The following is a 25722-nucleotide window of genomic DNA, read 5'->3' on the forward strand; positions in this document are numbered from 1 at the left end:
CATGGGAGACAGAATCAGAGAACAAAGAAAGGCAAGGTGGTACTTTCTTATGAGCAGTGACTTTGCTGTCTAATGTCAACATAGAACTCCAGTGAGTTAGGATGGCCACATCAAGCACTCCTCTTTCCTATGGAAGATAGGACTAAGTCTTGAACCAAAGCAGGCTTTTAGGTTGAACCATATGGATTGCTAATTCAGCTGTTTTGAATTGATAGATTCATGTGGTTCCACCTAATTAGAGGACATACCTGAGACTCTGGTCTCTCCATTCCTTATCTACTATGCCTTTAGGAAAAGGAGCAAGAAAGCCTATTTTTCCATTAGAATTTTATTGCCTGCTCCCCCAATAGCATCCTGAAATCTGACTAATCCCAATCAGTAGTTGGTTGGAGGAATTAAAAGATAGAAACCCAATTTGAACTAGCTTAAGCAAAAAAAGAAAGGTACTAGAAGGAACCCTGAAGTATTTCACAGAAACCAAGCTTTCAGGAAGGACAGGAATGTGTCAGATTCAAGAAGTATAGAAACCACAGATACCGGCAGGGCTCTCTATCCCTCATCTGTGCTTTTCTTTGAAATTTGCTTTATTTCTTACAGAACAATATGTCAGGAAATGGGACCAGAAACATTAAAGTTTTAAATCTCAGACTTTTAGCCATTTGAGAGAGACAGGTTTGACTTATCAGGTCCCAAACCCAAAAATCTTGGGAAAGAGACTCACCAGTTAACTGTAACCAGGTCAGGACACCTGGGTGGCTCAGTGGGTTAAAACCTCTGCCTTTGGCTCAGGTCATGATCCCAGGGTTGTGGGATTGAGCCCCGGATCTGGCTCCGCACTCAGAGGGAAGCCTGCTTCTCCTTCTCCCACTCCGCCTGCTTGAGTTCCCCTCTCTTGCTCTGTCAAATAAATAAAATCTTTAAAAAAAAAAAAAAGACAAAGTGCAGTTTATTACATCAGTAATGTCATTTGTGCCTCTTCACAAGCCCCAGTTCCCACAGGGTGACAGGATGAAGGCCCAGTGATGACTCGACATGTGGTATGTTGCTTTACAGGACAGGAACCTCTACAGAAGATCCCGATCTTTTATAAAGAGCTGGTAGCAAATCTGTCCCAATGTTGCCCTGGAAGGAGGCATTTTCCTGTTTTCAAAGGCTGTTTGCTATACAAACATCCTTGAAAACAGTTTCAGGAGCCAAGTTGTCAATACCTTTGCTCAGAAGATGTCCAAAAACATGGGAGACTGTGGGAACTTGTTTCCCAACAATAACAGAAGGGAAGGGGAAGAGGAAGTATGTAACATCTGTGCCTCTATGTGAGGAGTTGGCAAACTTTTTCTATAAAGGGTCCAGGTAGTAAATATAGTAAGCCCTGCAAATACTCCACTCTGCCAGTGCAGAGCAAAAAAGCAACCATCAACAATATGTGAATGAGTGAGTATGGCTGAATTCCGATAAAACTTTATGAAAACAAAACAAAACAAAACAAAAACTTTATGAAAACAGGCCACAGTCCATATTTGGCTTGTGGGCTGTAGTTTGCCATCCCTTACCTAAGATGATCTGTTATGTTCAAATTCATTAAATATATATACTTTTTTTTTTTTTTTTCAAAGTTAGCCCTCATTTTCCCAACTCAAATTTAGGTCTTTCTGTAATTTGTTATCTTTATCTTATATTTTGTACAGTTAGTAAGATTATTGATATTTATAAAATGTGAAATCACAAAAGCCATTCACAGTGTTTAGCATATTAAAATATAAACAGCCATAGACCATACATGTTCCTGGAATATAGATGCCTGATGTACAAAATATCAAACAAAAATCTTGCTTTCACATCAGGATTAATTGTGTTGCATGTGAAAATTATTGAAGGATTTATGAAACTTACTGGTTTTATTGGACATATGATGACCTATGTAATTCATGTAGATAGTGGAGGAAGTTAACTTAATACAATCTGTATGATCTTAGAAAGTAGGTTTTTAAAAAAATCAAACATTTCCAGTTAGCCCCTTTCTTTAGTTCAAAAGTATGCATTATTACCACAAAGTGCTACTTATGAGACTGTTTATTGAGAAAAGAATATAGACCTCTGATTAACCTTTGAGGACTGTCAGAATGGACCTTCTTTAGATTCTGAATTTATTAAAAATGCTTCTTGAACTTGATAGAGTGTGGATAGAATGAGTGGGAAAAATTATGTATTTCTTCCTTTGCACATCTGTTAATACTTTCTAGCAATAATAATAAAGATACAGAATTTTGAGGCAGGGTAGAAAAAAATATTTGGACCATGTGTCCTATGATTAGACTGAGAGAGAATCAATAAGCCAGTCAAGACATATTGCTAATCTTACGTGACACAGGGTGTACCCTTCTTATATATCTAAGCCCTAATATGATGTTTTAAGTGCTGATTTTTAGCTGCTTGTAAACTGAACCCCTGCTTCTGGTCTCCTTCTCTTCTACTACTCTACATTTGCTTCTCTCCAACTTTCAACGTTATTTCCTCAAATTATGTGTTGCCCAAACTTCTATGAGTTTCATAGAGGAAAAACTGGCTGCACCAACATGTACTTAATGGTTTAATGACAGTGTGTCTGTGGAACAGTGAATAATATAAAATAAGAATTATTATCTCTGGTATGTTATCTAATTAAAGGAGTAAACATAAGATACTGAAAAATATGATTATCCAGTTGAAGTCTTATTTTTAAGGTGATTATCATAGCCTTAGTGACATGGGAATCTAAGATTTTTGTTGAATATAAATTTATAAATATAATATGTATATGTACCTGGGCAGTCATATACACACATACATATTCTATGTGTTTGCTTATTTTTATGATGTCCATTATATCTTTAAATGAATGTTCCCTGCCAAAGATTGGTGTCTTGGGTTATGCTACTAAACTCTCCAGAGTTTGCAAAGCAAATAGAACTTACTGTGAGCAATTAAACAAAAGACTTTTGAATATAATTTTTATACATGGGAAAGAATCTAAGCTTAGAAGTGGAAGTGCTTTGAAAACTTAAAATGCTGGACTGCTATCATCCTCAAAAGGCTGAAGTAGGATGCGTAGGCCAGTTACCCCATTACTTTAGATAGCCGTAATTTAAAATGTACTCAATTATTTGTTATGTTTTATAAATAAGTTCTTTTATGCATTTTAAGATGATTATTTTAAATTGCTCACTCTTAGGAGTTGAGCTTTTGGAGAAGAAATACTGTATTTTAATGATGCTTAGAAGACATTGCTTATCTTTTTGTATGTATGATATTATTTAACTCTTGGGTTTTGATCAATTTTTTAAAAATTAGTGTTATTAAGTTTTAATGTCATCAGGTATCATTGGCATGATGAACATGTTGAATAGGTTGGAATGTACTCACAATTATAATAGAAAATCTAGTTTGGGAGAGCACACTTGTTAGGAAAAAATCTTTATTAGGCTTGTTTAATTACAAATTGATTTTTTTTCTTTTTTTAAGCTTGCCATGTCAGGTCAAGCCATATGCAATAGTTTGACTTTGAATGAAAAGATAGCTATCACATGATTTTAGAAAGAACTGTGTTTCTTCATTTAATATGTTTCCTCTGAATGCACTCAAGATTGAAGGGAGATTTAACTAAAAGAGGCTAAAATTCAACAGAAGGATATAAAGAGACAATTAGCCAAGAAAATACTAATGCGTTGGTAGGGGATGGAGTGATAAAAGACACTTTGTTTTGTCCAATAATTGAATCATATTATAGGGCTATAAGAAATAAAACAATGTGGTACTGGTTTAACAACTCAGTCAAGGTCCAAAAATGTCTCCAAGTACATAAATAATCAGAATGTTTGCATTTATAGGTCACTGAGGAAAAGCCAATCATTAAATCATATTCAGACAATTGGTTAAGTATTTGAAGAAAATAATTAAGTATAGAGGACAATATATGTACATCAGTTCCACACAAATTAAAAATTGCAACCATGAGAGTTCTAAATGAAAATAAAAGTGAATAGTTACCTGAGTTCAAAGTAAGGAAGCTCTTTTTAATCATTAAAGCAAAGGAAGAAACCATCTTGAAGATAGTCTTCATTTTATGGTGAAAGAAATTTGAGGTGAAAAAAGTTCAAGGAGTTGAATTTAGAAATGAAGGTGCAAGATGTTCATTATTGGTAGATGATAGTATCTTACAGTTCAAAAATCTCAAGAAAATCAACCGACAAATTATTAGAACTAATAAGAAAATTAGCAAGATGCCAGAATGCAGTGTACCTAGGAAAAAAACTAACAAAAAAGTTTATAAACTCTAAAAAAATTGAATATACAACAGCTTAATCTTATTAGGCACATATTATCAAAATATTTTAATATGTGTTATAGAGTACAGAAAAATATAAATGCTGTTTTGAAGGTGGTTTCTTTACATTTTTGTATAATTTCTGACTTAATATTTATGGGTATGATGTTTGTTATTGTGGTTTATATAATACTTTAGGAAAAATAGGAGTTAAATATCATATAATTTTATATATTGTCTGAGAATAAATGTACTTACTAATTCATCTTTATTTGTTTTTCCAATGTGCAATAGGTCAATACTCCTGTCTTTGTACCAGTGAAAACTCATGTGCTGCTTCATCGAATGAGTGGAAGAGGCCTAGCTGCACATTATTTCTTTCCAAGGCAGCCTTGTATTTTTGGTGATAAGATGGTCTCCATACAAATAACGTTAAATAATACTACTGATCGGAAGATAGAAAATATACACATAGGAGGGAAAAAACTACCTATGGGCATGCAGATGCATGTTTTTAATCCAATAGGTAAATACTAATTTTCATTTAAAACTATATATTTTATACTTAAATATATTTGTTTTAAAGGGAAGATAAAATACATATTATTTTATTGACTATATTTGTGAATATAATCAGTTCATGTTTGTTTTCCTTTTTTAAACAATTTATCATACAAAAATGAATGCACTACTTTGTTCTTAGTGAATCAGGTGCCAGCAATGGGGAAATGTACTAATAGTGATGAAAAAATGCCTCTGAAGAAACAAAATTGCTTCTCATTTTACTGTCATCACTTTCCCTCTGCTTCTCTTCCTGGCCAACTTCATTCCCTGCCTGGATGTAGTCTACCTTTTTGAATCCTATTTCCCCTTCCATGTTTCCTCTCATATTCCATAAATTGGAAAGTGAAGAGAGCAAAGGCTGAGAGAATGTATGCTACAGGCATACACTATAAAATTGCCCGTAGTGTATTACTAGTGTTTATACACATCATGTTTTAAAATATTTTTGATCTTCTGCTACCACTTAGAAATCTAGATGTTTTTACATTAAAAAACAAACCCAGAAATCTCACCTTTTCTGGGGGATGAAGCACAAGATAGGACAGTCCTCGTCCTCTATTCCCACCTGCAGCGCCACCAATTGACGCAGAAGGGGCTGCCACTTAGATGCACTGTGTGCTTTCCAACCTCCATGCTCATCAACTGTCATTTCCTTCCATTTTTTAAGTATTTTACCAGAAGTATACCTTTCAAAAATTAAGTGTAACAATTGTGTGTTACTTTTGAGTTTAATGTAATAATTAGAATGTCTGCCTTTTATTTTTTTTCTGTTTTGTCTAAGTGAAAATGGGCCTAAAGTTTAGTTGGGAGACACTTCAGGCAATAATATCAATTAAAAAGGATATAAGGTTTCTGTTACTTATTTCTTGAAATGTTGTTTTCAGAAAGGTCCAGATAGTTCCTTTTTATAATACTTTAGGTGAGCAAAACCTTTTAAGCAGGCAACTGTGCCGCCTTTACTCATTATTTCACATAACTATTCTATTTTTCTTCATTTTTGCCTGAGCTCTTTGACATTGTTGAATACTTTCTTGCAGTTTTCATGAGTCATTCAGTAAAGGAAGTCATTATTTGTGTTATATTTTTATACAAAGGAATAAAACAATTCCTAACAGATGACATATGGTAGATGTTTATAAGCAACCAAAGTAGTTAAAGTGACTTGACTTTGGATCCACTTTTAATACACTTTTAAAAATAATTTGGTAATTAAGACACCATTTAATGAATACTGAGTGTCCTGATTTTTAGTTAATTACTCTGTGAAGTTAATATATTGGTAAGGAGTTCTAGAATATCCCAATTTGTATTCTTTTTTTAGTGCTTAAAATCCAGCATTTTTTACCTAGTTAAAAAATTAGTTTAGTTTAAGAAATGTCAAATAGCTGATAAATGAATTGTCTGAAGGTTGAAAATGTTAGCCAAAGGTTAAAACAGTAGAACAGTATTAACTTTTCTTCGAGCTGGCATAATGAGTTGATGAGTTGACCTTTTGTTGGCCTATGTAGAATAGAAGAAATAAATATAATAAATTTCATAGTATGGCCTTAACACAGAAATAAAATATGGATATATACCATTGCTTCAGTACTAGCCATAGACTTTTCTTTTCTTGGGAAAACTTTTATGACTGTAATGTTTTTTTTCATTTTGTTGGCATTTTATTGAATACCCTCAAGATGTAGAGTTCTTTCTTGTGCAGTAAGACCACCTTGTCTCTTTTATCAGTAGATTACAGTAGAGTTACAGAGTATGATATACCTTAATTAGTCCTCCAGAAACATCTTAAGAATACAACAAAGAACAAATACTGTATGTTAATGTTTTTGTGAAATGAAGGAAATAAGACATTTATTTAATAACCACATATGTATATGTTAAGGAGTGCAACAGCTTTCTTATTTGTCACCAGTCTGTTTTCTTTTTGTCTGTAATATGTAATGACTTTGGTCTGGATTTTCTCCTGCCTTTAGCATGAAACTGTATTTCTTGCAAGAGTATTAGGAATAATGTGCTGTCCCATTTTTCCCAAAGAGACCAAGTATGTAAGAGATTTAAAATGCACATGAAAATTAGCAAGACAGGAAACAACGTGTGTTGGAGAGGATGTGGAGAAAGGGGAACCCGCTTACACTGTTGGTGGGAATGCAAGTTGGTGCAGCCACTTTGGAAAACAGTGTGGAGATTCCTTAAGAAATTAAAAATAGAGCTTCCCTATGACCCTGCAATTGCACTACTGGGTATTTACCCAAAAAGAAGGGCCATCTGTACCCCAATGTTTATAGCAGCAATGGCCACAGTCGCCAAACTGTGGAAAGAACCAAGATGCCCTTCAGCGAATGAATGGATAAGGAAGATGTGGTCCATATACACTATGGAGAATTATGCCTCCATTAGAAAGAATGAATACCCAACTTTTGTAGCAACATGGATGGGACTGGAGGAGATTATGCTGAGTGAAATAAGTCAAGCAGAGTCAATTATCATATGGTTTCACTTACTTGTGGAGCATAACAAATAACATGGAGGTCATGGGAAGATGGAGAGGAGAAGGGAGTTGAGGGAAATTGGAAGGGGAGGTGAACCATGAAGAAACTATGGACTCTGAAAAACAATCTGAGGATTTTGAAGGGGCGGGAGGAGATTGAGGGAGCCAAGTGGTGGATATTACGGAGGGCACATATGGCATGGAACACTGGGTATGGTGCATAAACAATGAATTCTGTTACACTGAAAAGAAATAAATAATTTTTTAAAATGTTATTCAGAAAAAAAAAAACAAAATAAAATGCACATGCGCACACACACACACACACACACACACCCCTTAGGCTCTGCACTATATTCACTGACTTTATGTCAACAATTGACAAGTTTGAGTTCAGCTAGTATTTCACTAGTTACTGTACAACTGTGAAATCAAAGTTAGTGGCAGCCTGTGTGATTTCTTTTTTCATTATTAATGGTATGGTATAATAGAGCCCATGTTTTTCAGCCATTTCTGTATAATCCTTTTATGTGTATAGCACTGATCTGGAGGTAGTATCCAAATACATACAACTAATTGAGTAAACTTTCCCAATGTAGTATATTTCAAATAATATAAATCAATTATATGAATAGTTTTATGCTGATCACTTGGCTCTTGAAGCATTTATATAATAAAACATGCCATTGATCATGAGTTGTCCTCCAGAATTAGTGTGGCACTAAGCTCACGGTTAATTATCTTAAGCCTGAAGATGGTACCAAACTGTGTCAAAGACTGCTGTCAACAAGGCATCTTGTGAACTGTCACTTTGTCAAACGAAATACAAGGATACATGATGTAGAGAGATTTAAAACATGAACGCCATCATGTTTTGGAGATGACAGCATTTACCACCTGTGTATCAGCTGCAAACGAGACCAAACCCCAATATATCTATGGCACGAAAGAAAGCATTAAGGAGTCACTAAAGTATATGACTAAATAGTGTGACTGACAGGGCTGTGAACTGATAAGGTGTAGCTGTAGGAAAAATGTAAACAAATATCATTGTAATTACTTGCTCTACAATAAAGTCAGTTTGCTAAAGATGTAGACAGCAAGTCTTTTGGAACTTGTGAAGCATCCTGATAAATTTTAGATTTATAAACAAATGAAATTCAAATTGGAATCAGCAAACCAACATGCACACTAATAAATCAATAACGTTTTAAAATTGGCATCAAGGGGCCCCTGGTTGACTCAGTCTTTAAGCATCTGCCTTTGGCTTAGATCATGATCCCAGGGTTCTGGGATCGAGCCCCATATCGGGCTCCCTGCTCGGGGGGAAGCCTGCTTCTCCCTCTCCCGCTCCCCCTGCTTGTTTTCCTTCTCTTGTTGTGTCTCTCTCTGCCAAATAAATAAATAAAATCTTAAAAAAAAAATCAAACAATTAATCCTGATCTTCATTGAACCTGTGAGACATAAATATACTTCTTAATATATTAAGTTTATTGAATTATTATTTGTCCCATCTGTACCATCGTTTCTGTCATCGTTAGCATAAAATGGCAAACCATACTTACCAATAATCCCTTCAGTAGTCAGAGTCTCCCAGATTAGAGTGTTCTTGCTAAAATATAACTGCATCTTACTAAGATATATACAGAATAAAGGTAAATATAAAGCTACTGTGCAGTATGACTGCAGTTATTCCGAAGACTTTGAACAAAGTAGAAATCAAAAGTGGATGGTTTCTGTATAAATATACAATACACACTTTATTTTTATTTTTGTTTATACTAATATATATGGCACTAATTTTATATATTACCATATATTTAAGATCCCTCATAATTCTAATCCATAGCCAAACTTTGTAATCATAAGCAGAATAAAATGGTGCTTTAAATTTTATCACTGTAAACTGAAAGGAACTGGTATTATCTATTGAAACAGTTATATCCCATTCTTGGTTAGTTGATAGAGGAGGCTTCAGAAATTCTAAACGTCTAAGATGCCATTTTATTATTTGTTTTCTCATGATAATCTAATTAATTTTTCCTCCAATAATTCTTTAAATAATGCAATTAGACTTATTATTTTAGTTCTTATATTACCAGTTGTCTTGGTTAATTTCTGAATACAAATTGATTTCTTCTTGCAGCTTTGCTTTAATTTGCATTTTTAAATGTTGGATTTTTATTTCCATTTGAGACTTGGGATATTGTTTAAAATTTACATTTTATATCTAGAATAAATATTCCATAGTTGTAAGTACATAATCTCTAAAAAGCAGCCAGAGAGTCCTTTATAGTATAGTTGCTCCAAACAGGAATACATTTATTTCCTTCTCACCTTCAATACCTATAAAGACAATATCATAACATGAAATGATATATTTCTGAAACAGAAATATATGCAGAACTAAGTTATGGTAAAGAAAGTCTTCAAGCAGAATAGTGAAATTACTTTATAATTTACTTTAATATTCTTAGTTTGAAATTGTTCTTATAAGCCATCATTAAATTTGACTGTTTTAACCAAACTACAAACATTACATAAGTTTTCAGGGTTTAGTTTGCCTCTTTTCATGTCCTCCATGTCTTCATGTCTAAATTATCTTATTTCCTAGAATCTCTCGAGCCTGAGGGATCCATTACTGTTTCAGTGGGTATTGACTTTTGTGATTCCACTCAGACTGCCAGTTTCCAGTTGTGGTAAGTTCAGTTGTTCTCCTGTATTTTATATTACCTGTAAAGGATAGCAGATCAAAAGCTAGGCTTTCAACAACTTTTCTCTTTGAGAGACAAAACATTTAAACAAATGTGCTTTTCTTTGACAGTATTTAGACTACAGTGGAATAGTTGTACTAATTGTAGTGTATGTCTTTCTAGTATTTGTTATACGGCTAGCCATTACAGTCTGCCATGTATGACTGAAATTCACAGTTAAAGTAACAAGCTATTGCTATATGATATTCTTAATTGGTAACTCTGTGATTTTAAAAAATTGGTGAGGAAAATTCAGGAGAAATTAAAAATTTTAGTAATACTGAATAGCTAGAGAAGATATCTTTTAAGATATCCTTTATGTTATCTTAAGCCTCTTAAGTAGAGAAGTATTGATTCTGTCAGTACCTAAAACCCATACATTTTTCCCTTTTTACTCTATTTTTTTTTCCTTTTACTTCAATTTACAAACTGCTTCTGATAAAACTTGAAAAAGCAGAGAGAAGTTGGCAGAGGTTTCTTGGGTGAATACTGTCCAAAAGAACCTTTCTAGGATTGGATTTTATTAATGTTATAATTTTCATGTAGTGTTTTATACATTTCTGATGAAGTCCAGAAATCATTAGCAAATTAATACAAAGCTATATTCATCCATCTATAAGAATTATTTTTGAACTCTGACACTTTTCTGATATAGGATATGATTTGTTACTTTGATTTGAAATTGCTTTGTTTTTATTCGAACAAGAATTGAAATATTTTATTTACCTAAATTTTAACTATCTTACAAGAGAATTTGTTACAATAAAAATCACTGAGTTTAGGAAATAGACATTTTTGAATAAATTTATGGGTTAAATATAGTGAACTTTTTTCTTTTGCATGTACCTATTCAATTTACCAGTAATTCAGGCCTAATATTGTACCATTTATTGCTGAGAACCTGCAATGATGAATATAAGCAATGTAGCATAACACATTGATTTTATGCAGATCATCACCTTTATGTTTTGGGAGGTCTGCTATATTAGTGATATATAAAAACTGATTACTTTTCTCAACATTGCCTAGTAATTGTTTATTATTTTTCTATTAGACAAACAACACAGATCAATATTACTGACCACAAGACTATGAGTAACATCACTCTAAATAGATTTGCCTCCAACACCAGAGGTATATTCATTTTAATGATTCACCAATGTGAGCCCAATGACAAAGCTCAAGTTAGGGCAAAATTAAGAACTAAAAAAATTATTTTTCTTATCAGTTTATATATTCTATATAATGAGGTAGGGGTTCTTAAAATACTTTTCATTATAGATTTCCTCTATAGTCCATTGGACAAGATTTGCATTTTATCAGTGATAATTAACTACAGTCCTTTAGGGATAAGTATGTATGTAGTGTTTGATTTTTTTTTTTTTTTGACCTACATTGAGGAGTGTATATGAACAATTTTTTCTCAATTTTTATGCTAATTTTAGGAAAATGATGAATTTATGTTATATAGAAAATAGCCTTAGCTATTATAAACACTTATATTAATATATTTTCTATTGTGAATGTATAAATTATTTTAGATTTTATTGAATGCATAAACATACTAGGTCAAAAATTATTTTTTTTGTATGTTCCAAAAGAACACCTTGTCTTGCATCAAATGTAATTGATCCTGAAGCAATGTAATCACAATTACTCACTTTCTTAATTGGCCTGCCCAAAATCAGAAAATGGAAACCGATCGACAGTGTTTAAATCAATAGCTTCATAGTAGTGCTAGTGGGGGTAGAGAGATAGCAGTAATGGGTAGATCAATTGGTCTTTGATGCCAATCACTGACTGTGCCTTTTGCATAGTAAATAGCACTTTTTGCTTAGTGATGTGCTATATTAGTCTTGGTAGTTCAATAAAAAGGGGAAAAAAAGCAAGAATGGCTGATATTGAATTTTTTCCTCGAAATACATTATACAAATCGATAGGTAAAATTATGGGTAATAAGAGCATATTTGGTAAGGAGCCTTCAGAAATGCTGAGAACATGGACTGTAAGCCTTTCAGATACACTCATATTTATTAAAAGAAACAAGAGTAAAATGATTCTATTTTAGTCTCTACATTAATTCTGTATCATTATAGTTATATGATACATATATAGATAGATAGAATATTATATGTAGTTATATTAATACTTCATAGGTGTTAATGTCTCTTTTTTTTGCTTTGCATTTTAAATGATCATCAAATCAAGTCCTTGATAAAATTTATTGAGATTTAAAATGTGTATAATATACATAAATATATCTCTCTAAATGTAGATGCAATGCATAAACAGTTCTCTTGCTTATAAACAGCAGATATTAATGTGTAGCTGGTATGCAAAATAATATGTCTTGGCTCAAGTTAGAGGGCTGAACCCTAGCATCCACCCCTCTTTTTTGCCCCAAATCTACTAATAAGACAGAAACACATTCTTTAAGAATGGGTACTAGAAACAAAGTGAAAGAATGTCATTATCTCACCAGAAATTGTGAAGAATTGTTGGCATTTAGAAAGCAAATGGGAGCACATAACCAATAACAGAGAAAATAAAAACCACAGAGCAAAACACTCACCCAAGAAAACAATGGTAGGAACAAATCTAGCAGAATATCAAGTACAAAGTAAACAAGTGAAAAGAAAAGTTAGAGGAAGACATTCATTGGGAAATCAAAGAACTGCTTCCAATCCCCAGTTCTCCAACCTTACCCTACCTAGCAGTAGGCAACATTCACATTTAGTCAGAGACCTAAAAACTACTCTTTAATGTAAATGAACTACTTTCTTGGAAGGACTTTTGGTGCTGATGTGGGGGCCTAAGACAACAGCAGGGTTTGAGTTTGTGGGAAGGAGCCAGATGATCAGAGAGGAGGTGAAACGCAGTTCTATCCCAGAGAGTAATATTCTCAGTTCTCTACCACTAGAGCAAAGTCACTCCTAAACCTGTTGTTGGAGAGAAAAGATCATTGCCTCTCGCCCTCCCAACTTCATATGCATGTAACCGGTCATGTCTCACCCACAAGGAAACATAAGTTTGCCCACCAGGGGAGAGGAAACCACAGTGATAATACTATATATCAAACAATTGCAGTATACTAGGCATTTTTCTAAACAATTGTGTTGTAAGTGTTAATTTATTTAATTCCCAAACAGTTCCATAAGTATTACTATCCAATTTTAGAGGTGAGTAAACTGAGGCACAGTAAGAGTAAGAAACTTGTCTAAAATATAGCTGATAGGGGTGCCTTGGGTGGCTTACTTGGTTAAGTATCTGCCTTCGGTTCAGATTCTGATCCCGGGTCCTGTGATTGAGACCCACATCAGGCTCACTGCTCAGGAGGGAGTTTCCTTATCCCTTACCCTCTTCCTCCCCCTACCTCCACTCATGTTCTCTCTCTATCAAATAAATAAAATAAAATCTTTAAAATAAATAAATAAATAAATAAAATGTAGTTAATAGTTAATTAGCCAGTCCTTCATTATGAACATAAATGCACAGCTTAGGAGAACCAGACTTTTTTGAGGGGAAGCATGTTTGAAAGGGAAGGCTCAAGGTCATTACAAAGACTCACCATGATGGAATTAGACAGTCTGAGAAAGAGACGATAGCTTTAAAAATTATACTTATTCGGGGCTCCTGGGTGGCTCAGTGGGTTAAAAATTATACTTTATCTAATCTAAGAGAACACTACATCTGTAAAGCAAGAACATAGTGCTTATTCTGGAAAAGGAGCAATTAGAAAATTTTAAATACACTCTTGGAAATTTAAAAATATAGTGCCAAAAGAAATTCAGTAGATGCATAATAGAAAACACACAGCTGAGTACTGATTTAGTGTTCTGGAAGAGTGAGTCAGTGAAATCAACTGGAATAGAGAACAAAACAAAACAAAAAAAAAAAAATAGAAACCATGCAAGAAAGGTTAAAGGAATCAATTTGTCTAATAAATCTAGAAGGAAAGAAAAGAAATAATAGAGGGAAGAAATAATTCAAGAAAATATAGAAGAAAAAAATTCCCAAGCAAAAGAAATGCACAAGCCTTCAGATTAAAATGACCCATCAAGGGTCAAGCAGGATGAATGTGATCAACAATAAGACCATATTCTGATGAAATTTTTGGTAAGGAGCAAGCCATAGTAGTATCTTTCAGAGTGGAAAAAAAAGTAACTTACCTGAAAAAGAAGAAGAATGTGAACGAAATTAGATTTCTCATCAGTATTGTCATCATTTCTGGTTGCCAGAAGGCAAAGAACATGACCTTTAAATTTTTAAGGAAACCAAACAGGCATTTTTCAGACAAGCAGATTCTGTCAGTTTACCACCCTCAGATCCTTTCTTTGGTAAAAACCTTTGTTTAATGTGAAACAGAGAAAAACCCAGAGTCCAAAAAGAAGTAGTGGACAAAGAATTCTACCTGTAAAACCTATCAATGTGTAAAATAATCATTCACACAAAATATAGAAAATAAATTTTAATAATAAACTGGAACCAAAATCTCAAAATGGACAAGTTTGAGAAGGAATGATGGTATTTGGCAAAAGGATTGATTGGTGGCAAAAAGATTAAATATGATCTAAAACATTAAAACTACCCTCTAAAGTAATGGGAATATGAGATGTAATAACCCCAAATAACTAGAGGTGAGAAGAAAAGGAGGGATTAAAACTTGATCAGTTTAACAAAGGAGAAGAAAATAGCGTGGAAAATAGAACATAAAATAATATGGAAGGGGCCACACATACTATCATCATTCCTATCAGTAAGATAAATTCCATTTACATTAAATATGTAAAAACAGAATTCAACATATGCTATTTATAAGAACCCCACCTTAAGAGAATGACAGAGGGTCACCTGAATGGATCAAGTGGTTAAGTATCCAACTCTTGATTTCAGCTCAAATCATGTTCTCAGGGTCATGAGATTGAGCCCTACATTGGGCTCTACAGTCAGCATAGAGTCTGCTTGGTATTCTCTGATCCCTCTCCCTCTACCTGCCCCCGCCCTTAAAAAAATAAATAAGTCTTTAAAAAAGAATAAAAGAAAAATTGAGGATAGCAAAATGAAATCTATAAGTATGTGTGTATGTTATCAGAAAGATGATAAAAAGAATATGGGGTGATACCCTAAAAAATTTTTAAAAGCACTCCATATTAAGAAAATTGTCCTATTCATTGCAATCCTCTACAAGAATATAAGTTACAAACTTTTCAGTAACATAGCTTTCTAATATGTAAAGCAAAAAGTAATGAAATCCTAGAAGAAATTGACAAAGCCATTTGTTAACAAATCAAAGAGGAAGGTAGATATTTAACAAACATTCAGGTAGATATAAATATATACATTAATGTCACAAAATTTCAATAATTCAGTTATCTGACTTGATATAAGATATGTGTATTTGCAAAGAATTCCTTTTTTTCCTGACTACAAAAAAAAACAAAAACAAAAACATTTTTTTAAAAAGGGTAGAATGTACAAGAAAGTTAGAAAAACTTTAGGCTAATATGATTAGAGATATTAAAAAAAAAAAAAATGGACACCTGGGTGGCTCAATGGGTTAAAGCCTCTAAAGCCTCTGCCTTCAGCTCAAGTCATGATCCCAGAGTCCTGGGATTGAGCCCCACATCAGGCTCTCTGCTCAGCAGGGAGCCTGCTTCCTCCTCTCTCTCTGCCTGCTTCTCTGAGATCTGTCAAATAAATAAATAAATAATCTTTAAAAAAAAAAAAAAAGGACATGAGGTGCCTGGGTGGCTCAGTGGGTTAAGCCTCTGCATTTGGCTCAGGTCATGATCTCAAGGTCCTGGGATTGAGCCTCACATTGGGCTCTCTGCTCAGCAGGGAGCCTGCTTCACCTTCTCCCTCTGCCTGCCTCTCTGCCTACTTGTGATATCTCTGTCAAATAAATAAAGAAAATTAAAAAAAAAAAAAAGACATAAGAAAGATCAGAAAAGAGGAAGATGATAAAAAGATCTTCTGAATTATAAAATTATACTCTGTTGTTCCACAGAATTATATTCTATAGCAGTGATTCAGAATATTTAGATGAAATAAATGGTTTCCTAGAAAAAATATGTTAGAAATAAAATTGACTAAATTGTACCAGAACTTCAGAAAAAAGATAATCTATTATTAAAACTTTTCTAGATCAGAGAAACATAAAGGAAGTATCCATGTCATTCTATAAAGCTCAGCATCACCTCAATTTTACTTTGTTTTTTTTAAAGATTTTACTTGTTTATTATTTACTTATTTGAGAGAGAGAAAGAGAGCTAGCACAAGTGAGGGTGGGCAGGGAGAGGAAGAGGGAGAAGCAGACTCTCCACTAAGCAGGGAGCCCCATGTGGGGCTCAATCCCAGGACCTTGAGATCATTACTAGAGCTGAGAGCAGACACTTAACCAACTGAGCCACCCAGGCACCCCACCCCTGTTTTAAAACCTGAAAGGATAGCACACGAGTGTACATACTACTTGTTTTTGTAAATTCAGATGACTTCTGGGCCGTACAAGTTACCTAATTCACATGAAATAGCAAAAGGATTCTAAGTCAGAAAAGTAAAAGAAGTTTACCCATCTTCAACACTATTTCACATTTATATGGAAGTTCTAGCTGATACAGGAAGACAAGTAAACACAGAGGTAGAAGTCCTAGGAAGGAAGAGACTGAATTATCATTTTTATCCAGTATAGTTATCAACATAGAAAGTCTTAGAATCAACAGAAAATCTCATTAATGGGTTTAGAAATGTGGTACAAAACCATTAAATGGAAATCATTAACATTTCTATTTAACAGGAATGACCAATTTTAAAACATTACAGATAAAATTATTCTATTTATAAGAATAGCAAAAGGAATAAATTAACAAGAAATACCTATGTGGGAATTTTTAAAAAATGTACTTGAAGGCATGAAAAGAAGATGTAAGTAAAATAATACATGTACTATGTTCCTAAGTGGGAGACAGTATTTTTTCTTCAAATTAATCTTCAACTTAGTGTGATTGTAGGCACAATTCCAGTAGGGCTTTCCAGGGAACTTGACAAATTTTTAAAATGCGACTGGAAAAGAAAATGTCATAAATCATAAACTATTACAAATAAAAAATTCTAAAAGTATTTAAATGTGATATACACAAATGTTTTCATACTCTTTGGGAGCAAGTGCCTTAAGTAAAATACAGTATTCAGAAAGAAAAAGAGAAAAAAAGATCAGGTTTAACTATTAAAAATTTTATACTTCTCTACAAAGAAGAAAAAGTCGATACCATAACAGGTGAGTGATGGTGAGAAACTAATGCAGCATATATAGCAGACAAAAGTTTAATAGCCAGAATATGTAAGGAACTCTCACAGTCAATGCAAAGGAATTCAGCAGAAAGGTGGAGAAAGGCTAAGGATAACCAGTTTACAAGAAAAGAAATGCAAATGGCCAATAAACATAAGATTTTCAGCATCATTAACAACAGAGAAATCAAAATTAAAACATTTAACCAGTCAGATTGGCAAAAAAATTTTTTTTAAGATTTTATTTATTTGACAGACAGAGACCACAGGTAGGCAGAGAGGCAGGCAGAGAGAGAGGGGGAAGCAGGCTCCCAGCTGAGCAGAGAGCCCGACACGGGGCTCCATCGCATGTCCCTGAAATCATGACCTGAGCGAAGGCAGAGGCCCAACCCCCTGAGCCAATTTGCAAAATTTTTAAATAAGTTTAGTATCTGACATTGACAGGGCATGTACTGTAGTACACTGTTTATGGAACCTTATTTGACACCACCTTTTTGGGGGCAGTTTGGCACTACCAAAATGCTTAATGTTCATACTCTTCTACTTAACAATGGCCTCTTCAGGGAATCAGGCCTAGGGAAATATTGCTGCTTGTGCAGAAGAAAATAGATCTAGCCAAGGGTATTAGGTAAGCATTGTTTATAGTAGAGAATATTGCAAATGAGACTCAACAGGGAAATGCTGAAATAAATTCTGATACAACTTTATTATATATGGAGATTTTGAGTATCTGTTATGGGATTAAGCACTATATTGGCAATGTTGTTTTTATCTAATCATTAAAAGTAACCTGCAAGGTAAGTTCCATTTTTCTTAACTTCTTAGATAAGGAAACTTGAGTTTCACAATAGACTCCTTGTCTATTTTCTCTTACCTAGAAATTTTACCAGTTTGGATCCCATGAGTTTGTGAAATAAACCTGTACGTAGTACAAGTATATGCATTACAGTTAAATATGACAGGCAGAATCTTGTATTACATTAAACTGTTACACTATTTGAGCACATATAACTAGGCTATTTAGAGCTGCCTAATAATAATACTTTGTTGACCTACTAATTTCAATAGATGCACATGTATCACTACTCATTTTCACCATTCCCTATCCATGCCAACTTATCTATGTTTAGCCCTACATTCAACCAAAGGGTGATCAAAAGAAGTAAGAGGAAAGAGAAGGAAAACTATAGAGAGAAAGAAGTAGCCAACAAAAAGGGGCAAAATGGTAGAAAAGGAGGCACATAGAAAACTATGGAGGACATTCTAGACTACTAATATATACACTAATAAAAATCTAAGTGAAAGTAAAGTTTCCTCAAAATAAAGAGAGAGCATTCCATCAAACTGGCTTATGAAGTATGTTAAATGCTAATTATATTAGTTAGATTTTGCATTCACTTGTAACAGAAACCCAAATGGGAGTTTCTTAACCAAATGGGGTTTATTATTCTACTAGTACAAGAACAGAGGTCAGCAGTTAGAGATGCTCAAGTGAGCCACACAATGCTACTAGGTCTCTTTCCAGTGGGTTGTTTTTGTCTGTTTGGTTTTTGTTGTTGGTTGGTTTGCTTTCCCCCCATATGCTTATTTCATTAGCATGTCCTGCCAGTCCTCACAGTTACAACATGGCTGCTTTACTCTCAGGCTTCTGTCTGCATTCCAGACTAAAAGGTGAAAACAAAGTGACATGGAGAGGAGCCATGTCTATGTTAGAAAAGCCAAACTTTCCCAGAAATCTCCTGCAGACTTCTGTTTATGTTTCATTGGCTGTAACTGGGTTACTTAATCACTTCTAGCCACTAGAGAGGCTAAGAGATACAGTGTTTCAGGGGGACACATTGTCTACCTGAACAAAGGCAGAGTTATGTAAGGTAGTATCAGCAAGTAGTGTCTGCTGAATAAGCAGCAAATAGTATCTGCTAAAACAGTGTTTCAGTTTTATTTACATTTGCCACATAAGACCTGTTTTGGATGAACTTCTTTTCATAGTTTTTCATACATTTCATACATAATGTTAACCATTTTACCAGCTACAGAAAATAAAATATCACTAGCCAAAAGCAACAAAACCAAAGCATACCTAGTCAGGTTGAGTCATATATATATATTGCAGATTGCTATGGGAAAATTTCAGGATCACTTTTTCCCTCCCAGAATTAAACCTGCTGCTTACCAACCTAGATTTTCATATATGCTTTAGAAGGCAAATGTTTCCCTTCTTTCCTTGCTCTCCCACCCTCCTCCCCTCTGGGAACCGGAGCTGTGCTGCTGCTGCATGTGTTTGTGCGTGTGTGTGTGTGTGTGTGTGTGTGTGTGTGTGTGTGTGTGTGTTTAAGGTTTTATTTATTTATTTGAGAGAGACAGAAACAGAGATAATGAGCAGTGTTGTGGGGAGGAGGCGCAAGAGGGAGAAGCAGACTCCCTGCTGAATAGGGAGCCCAGTGGACCCTGGGATCATGACTTAAGCTGAAGACAGACGCTTAACTGACTGAGCCACCCAAGAGCCCCTATGTAGCTACCTTTAATCAATGGCACAAGTGGTATCCTTCAGGACTGTTGGAAAGGAATCATTTCATCTGTAATTAAAAAGAAAATACAGGTAATGATAGTGTAATATAATTTCACCCAGTATTCCTCTATTAGTGAAATATTTCTACCATGCCCTCCCTACATGTATAAATATATTTGTATATATTATATATGCCATATATCTCATGTATTATATATTTATATATATTATATATAAATGGCATATATATAAATTTTATTTGCGTGTGTGTGTGTCCCTATCCATTTACTCCATCAGCCTTTACTTATTTCTTCCAATATGACTTAGCCTTCCACTATATCAGGTGTGGTCTCATCCATCACCATATCTGTCCCTTTTAATTCTAAAATACCCCCATATCTCCTGTTCTCAGTGCTGCCCTCCCTAGGAGTGCAGCCCTATATAGCAGAATAAAAAAAGTAGATCTAAAGCAGCATCATATAGCAGATTCTGGAGTAGGATAGACCTGAGTTCAGATCCCAATACTGCCACTTGCTAGCTGTGTCACCTTGGATGTGGTATTTAACTTCTCATCAATAAGTTGGGAGGTAACAGAGGCTGCCTCTTAGGATCATTGTTAAGAATTACTTAAGTAAAACACACAATGTAAAAACCCCTGCCTAAAGTATTGAATTAGATTCCTAACTAATCTACTGCTTTGGGTTTCTCCTCTCCTGCATCTTACATGCTGCCACTAGAGTTTCTGAAATACAATAGGATCATTTATTTAATAACAATGTGAAAAGCCTCTGGTAGTTTTCCTTGTTTGTTAAAGAAACATTGAAACACTTTTATCTTAGTTATATGCATGAAGTAATCATACACTTGATCATACAAATCAGGACATGTTAGAGAGTGAAGGGAGACATTAACTGAACAGGATTTCATGACAACCACCACAAACTGAGACTTCCCTGGGAGAAGGGTGAAGGGTCACAAATGAAGATGGTATTCTTTACAGAGTGCTGCCAGCCTCATCTGCTGACATACCACACTGCTCATTATTCCAAAACAGAGGTCTAGAATACCTGGAATGCCCCTCTCCATCCTGTTGGAAGTCCATCTCTACCTCACTCCTGCAGAATTAATCAATCCCTCTTCTGCGGACTATAATACTCTCCACATGTCTCTAATGTAGCATTTACCATTTTATAAACCTAATTGAACTCTTCCTCTCTCACTGACTTATAAACCTTTAGGGTCAGTCTCACTTGTCTTTAAATCTATCCCCAGGTACTTGCACAGTACATGGGATTTGGTTTGTATTCAGTAAATGTATATTGAGTTAATAAGTAAATTGGATTTGTGGGTTTGCCTTAGACAATCCACAGGTAGATGATTCAAAACATTATTTATTTGTTTGTTTATTTATTTATTTATTTTTGGCTGGTCTTTGCCTTGTTCCATCAAAAAATAAAAGGCAGGGGTGCCTGGGTGGCTCAGTGGCTTAAGGCCTCTGCCTTAGGCTTAGGTCATGATCTCAGGGTCCTGAGATCGAGTCCCGCATCAGGCTGTCTGCTTGGCAGGGAGCCTGCTTCCCCCTCTCTCTCTGCCTGCTTCTCTGCTTGCTTGTGATCTCTCTCTCTGTCAAATAAATAAAATCTTAACTGAGTAAATAAAAGGCAGCTTATAAAAATACATTCTATATAGCATAAATACGGCTTTTCTTTTTTTCTTTTCAAAAAGGGTTTTTTAACCTCATGTTTGTTATTTTTTTATCCACAGTCCCCATCTCCCTGATCATCTTCCCACTGATCGTGGAATGCAGTTCTAACATGAAAGTAGAAGTACTTTTGGGGATAGAATCTTTCCTGATAAAAAGGAATAGTTGTGGTTGGCTCACTTATTCACTACTCTTCCATTATCACTATTTCTTTTTCAACGGAATGGAAAAGTGCTACCTAGAGATGAGGCAGCCATCTGGCAATCATGAGAATGAAAACCAACACACTAGGGAGCTGGAGTTGAAAGCTAGAGAAACCTGGGTCCCCAGTAGCATCTTTAAGCCATTGAATCAGCCTTTGGTAACTCCAGGATTTATTGTATACTAAACAATAAGTGTCTTAGTCTTAGTTGGATTTTATGCTTATTTGCAGCCAAACATATTCCTCACTGACACACTCATCAACGTAACTTGAAATATGTAACCTAAAAAAATTTTTAAAGAAAGTTTAGTAATTTTTTAGAGGTTAGTATCTGTCCTAAAATTAAAATCAATGCACTCAGTATTATTATTCTATCTGATATGGATACAAAGTTGCCTTTCCTAAATCCTTCATATCCTGTCATTTGAAATAATAACTTTTACCACATGTTGATCAATAATGCTAATGAAAAACACTACTAAAAAATGGGAGTTTTTGTTTTAAAACAAGTTTGCAGGTGAGGTATTGCTTTATTAGCGTATATCTAAGCACAGTATGGTCACTACGTTTTATTTTCTACATTTATTTTTACTAAAGACTAATTTTTTTTTTAAGATTTTATTTATTTGACAGAGAGAGCACAAGCAGGGGGAGCAGAAGAGGGAGAAGCAGACTCCCCACTGAGCAGAGAGCCTGACACAGGGCTTGATCCCAGGACCCTGGCATCAAGACCTGAGCCAAAGGCAGACACTTAACTCACTGAGCCACCCAGGCACCCCTAAAACTAATATATTTTTTTAATATTTTATTTATTTATTTGACAGACAGAGATCACAAGTAGGCAGAGAGGCAGGCCGAGAGAGAGGGGGGAGGAAGCAGGCTCCCCGCCGAACAGAAAGCCCGATGTGGGGGCTCGATCCCAGAACCTTGGGACCATCACCCGAGCTGAAGGCAGAGGCTTTAACCCACTGAGCCACCCAGGTGCCCCTAAAACTAATATTTTTAAATGGAGATCTTAACATCTTAGACTATAGCACTCCATTTTCTACCCTTTAAACATACACAGTAAAGAGAAAATATTACTTCTTTATAAGCTGCATGAAGCATTCCTTTGGTAGTAACGGGTATGTGTAGCATTGATGCTTATCTGTTTTTAGAAGTTCTACATCATCAAGTGGTATTATTTACTATAACTACATATTTCTTTAAAAAATTGTTTTCCAATTGACATAACAGATGTATTTCTCAGCAAATAGTGTTGAAAAATTTTTCAAGTCTTTTTAGCTGTGCTAGTTAAGCCAAGATCTTATACTGTATTTGCTGACATATGCTTTAATTACATTTAACTGCATAGTATTAAAGAGAATGTTTTTTAAGGATTTTGTCAGCTTTGATATGTTTTTCTCGTAGTACCAAGGACGATTGCTTCAATGTTAATATTCAGCCACCTGTTGGAGAACTGCTTTTACCTGTGACCATGTCAGAGAAAGATTTTAAGAAAGAACAAGGTGAGAGATGACTACAATTTACTATAAATTGACATCCCAAATGATATGTGCTCATTCTTCTGTCTGGTCTCTATAATAAAGTACCATATATACATAGCCATTAACAGATGTCTGTGAATAATCTTCCAGTTTTTGCTAATTCTTTAAAATAACCTTAAAAGTATGTGTTTGTCTACATTCCTAGCATACTTGAAAATTGATTAATATGTTTTTAAAATAATAAATTGATTAACTTTTCACTTCTGGGAGTTGTGGGCTTATCAACCTAATGAACTCATGTGTTTTGTATTAGTGAAACTGTGAGGGATTTGAGACTTACCAAAGTTCTACCACTATAAATATTGTGTCTCTGTGTTTTCTTTTACTGTAGAACTGTTTTTCATGTCCTACTAATGTATTTCTCCCTGTACATCTTAGGGTGCCCCACGCTTCAAGAAAAGCCATAGTTTTAACATCAAAATACCTCCATTTTCTTTTGACGGAATTCTATAGTAGGGAAATGCTGTGTTGCCTGGATGTATCAGAGCTGAAATATTTTAAAATATGCACCTAAAAAGAAAATATTTTCAGTAGAATGGAAGTATTAATATGTTGTGCTTGCCCAAGAGTGCAGGATACCTACAAATAAAAATAAATTTTATTTTCTTATATGAATAAGGGGAAGTTACTGTGACTTGGTGTGTTTAATTAAAGATTATATAAAACTAGGGCATATTTAAATGGAATAGTCAATAATTTTTTAAAGTTTTTGTGAAGGTAGGCTATTTTTCTCTCTAAAGGGGTTATCATTCAAAGATTCCTTCATCTTGGTGTTCGTTGAATCATATCCGTCATGCTTCCAGAAAGTACTGGGCACAAACAAATACCTATACCTAAGGAGAAAGCCATGCTTCTTGGCACTCCATCATTATAGTGCCAGAGACCTTTCTTTCCTTTTTTCTTTTTTTCTTTTGCTATAAGCCATCGCAGTCTATAGTGTTCCAAAGACCTGTTGTAGAAGAATCTCACAAAGAAAATTTCATACAAGATTGTAAATTAATAGTCATCTTTTATTTTCTGCCTTCTTAAGTGGTAAAAAAAAAAAAAAAAAAAATGAATGATTAAATTCCTCTTTGCATTTGCTTTTCTTGGAAGTTTATTATTACTACAGAAGAAAACCATCTTTGTAATTTTATGATTTTTTCTGTTGATGAATTGATGCTTACATTTGCTATTCTTACCCTTTGCTGGCTAAAGCGTGCCTCTCTGCTTTACACCTTCTCAGCAAATCCAGGTGAGTGGCACATAAGTGACGATTAAGGCTCTGGCACATTTGTTATTAAGGGGATATTCTTTTTTTGAAAAGTGCTACTAGAGTATATCTAAAGCAGCAGATCATTGTATACCTTTTCTATCCCTCAGCTTTGGTTTAGAATACTTGATATTTCGATTAAGTGTTCTGTGCTCTGCTGTGACTGAGGGATTTTTCCCTGACTAGCCATACAGAACCGCAGCGCACCAGAGAGGTGCGCTCGCAGAACAGCTGTGGTCCTCTGTGGAGTTGTTGCCAAAATTCCTTTTTCTTCTGCCATTTTACTTCTATGGTTGTTGATTATTTGTCTGAATAAATCTGGCAGCTGTTTGCTATGTTTAATAGAGCAGAAAGGCTACTCTGAATAAAGCTATTTGAAAATTTGTTTATATGAAGTATTTGTAAATCCTTGCAAGTCTCTTGGCATTTCTGTATCATTCTTTCTGTCTTCCTGAATTCATTCTTTGATATGGGACTTGATGCTGGCAAATTTACCACAGTTTTAAAGAGTCTCTTTGATAGCATCTTTTTAGTTATAGATTTCAGCTGGTTTGATAATCGAGGTCTCAATTCTGAACTTTACATATGTATTTGTTTTTATACTACTCTAGGAAGAGCTTAGCTTATTTCAACAAATGATACCTAGAAAGGACTCACTCACTGAAAATCATAAACATCCATTTCCTCAGATTTTATCAATGCAAACATCTGTATGGTAAAATACCAGTAAATTTAAGAAGCACCTGTGTGTGTCATTGCTTGCATACATTACATATTTTTTCTACTTTAAATAAAATGAACTTAGATACTTAGTACTTCATTTCACAGGGCATATATTTTAAAGCTCAAGGAATGCATTAAATGCATTAAGTAGGAAAAATCATAAAGATGAAGAATATTATATTTTTATACTAAAGATGTACATAATTAAAAGTTTGTACAGTATTAAATAAGAATGCACCAAACACATTGTGCATATTAACCTATTTTAAAATGAAAGGGTTTTATTTCTGTCATTTTTTTCTTGGTTGTTGCATTTAGAGTTCTATAGCTAAACATGCATGTTTATAAGGTTGGTGGTCACAGTGCTAAAAGAAAGAGTGGTGGTTTATCCTAGATAT

The 25722-nt window shown here is 34.4% G+C and overlaps 1 protein-coding gene across 4 annotated transcripts in view; it reads left to right on the forward strand.

Moving 5' to 3' along the window:
* The window catches only part of AP3B1 (adaptor related protein complex 3 subunit beta 1), a 344581-nt gene that overhangs the window by 303835 nt on the left and 15024 nt on the right, over positions 1-25722 (forward strand). For all 4 annotated transcript variants that reach the window (XM_082724772.1, XM_082724770.1, XM_082724771.1 and 1 more), the window contains 3 exons: positions 4595-4826; positions 9967-10051; positions 23213-23310. In XM_082724772.1, coding sequence (XP_082580898.1) covers positions 4595-4826; positions 9967-10051; positions 23213-23310 — 415 coding nt within the window. The remainder of the gene's footprint in view (positions 1-4594; positions 4827-9966; positions 10052-23212; positions 23311-25722) is intronic.

This window comes from Mustela nivalis (assembly GCF_964662115.1).
Source record: "Mustela nivalis genome assembly, chromosome: 3".
In the NCBI taxonomy this organism is placed as follows: Eukaryota; Metazoa; Chordata; class Mammalia; order Carnivora; family Mustelidae; genus Mustela; species Mustela nivalis.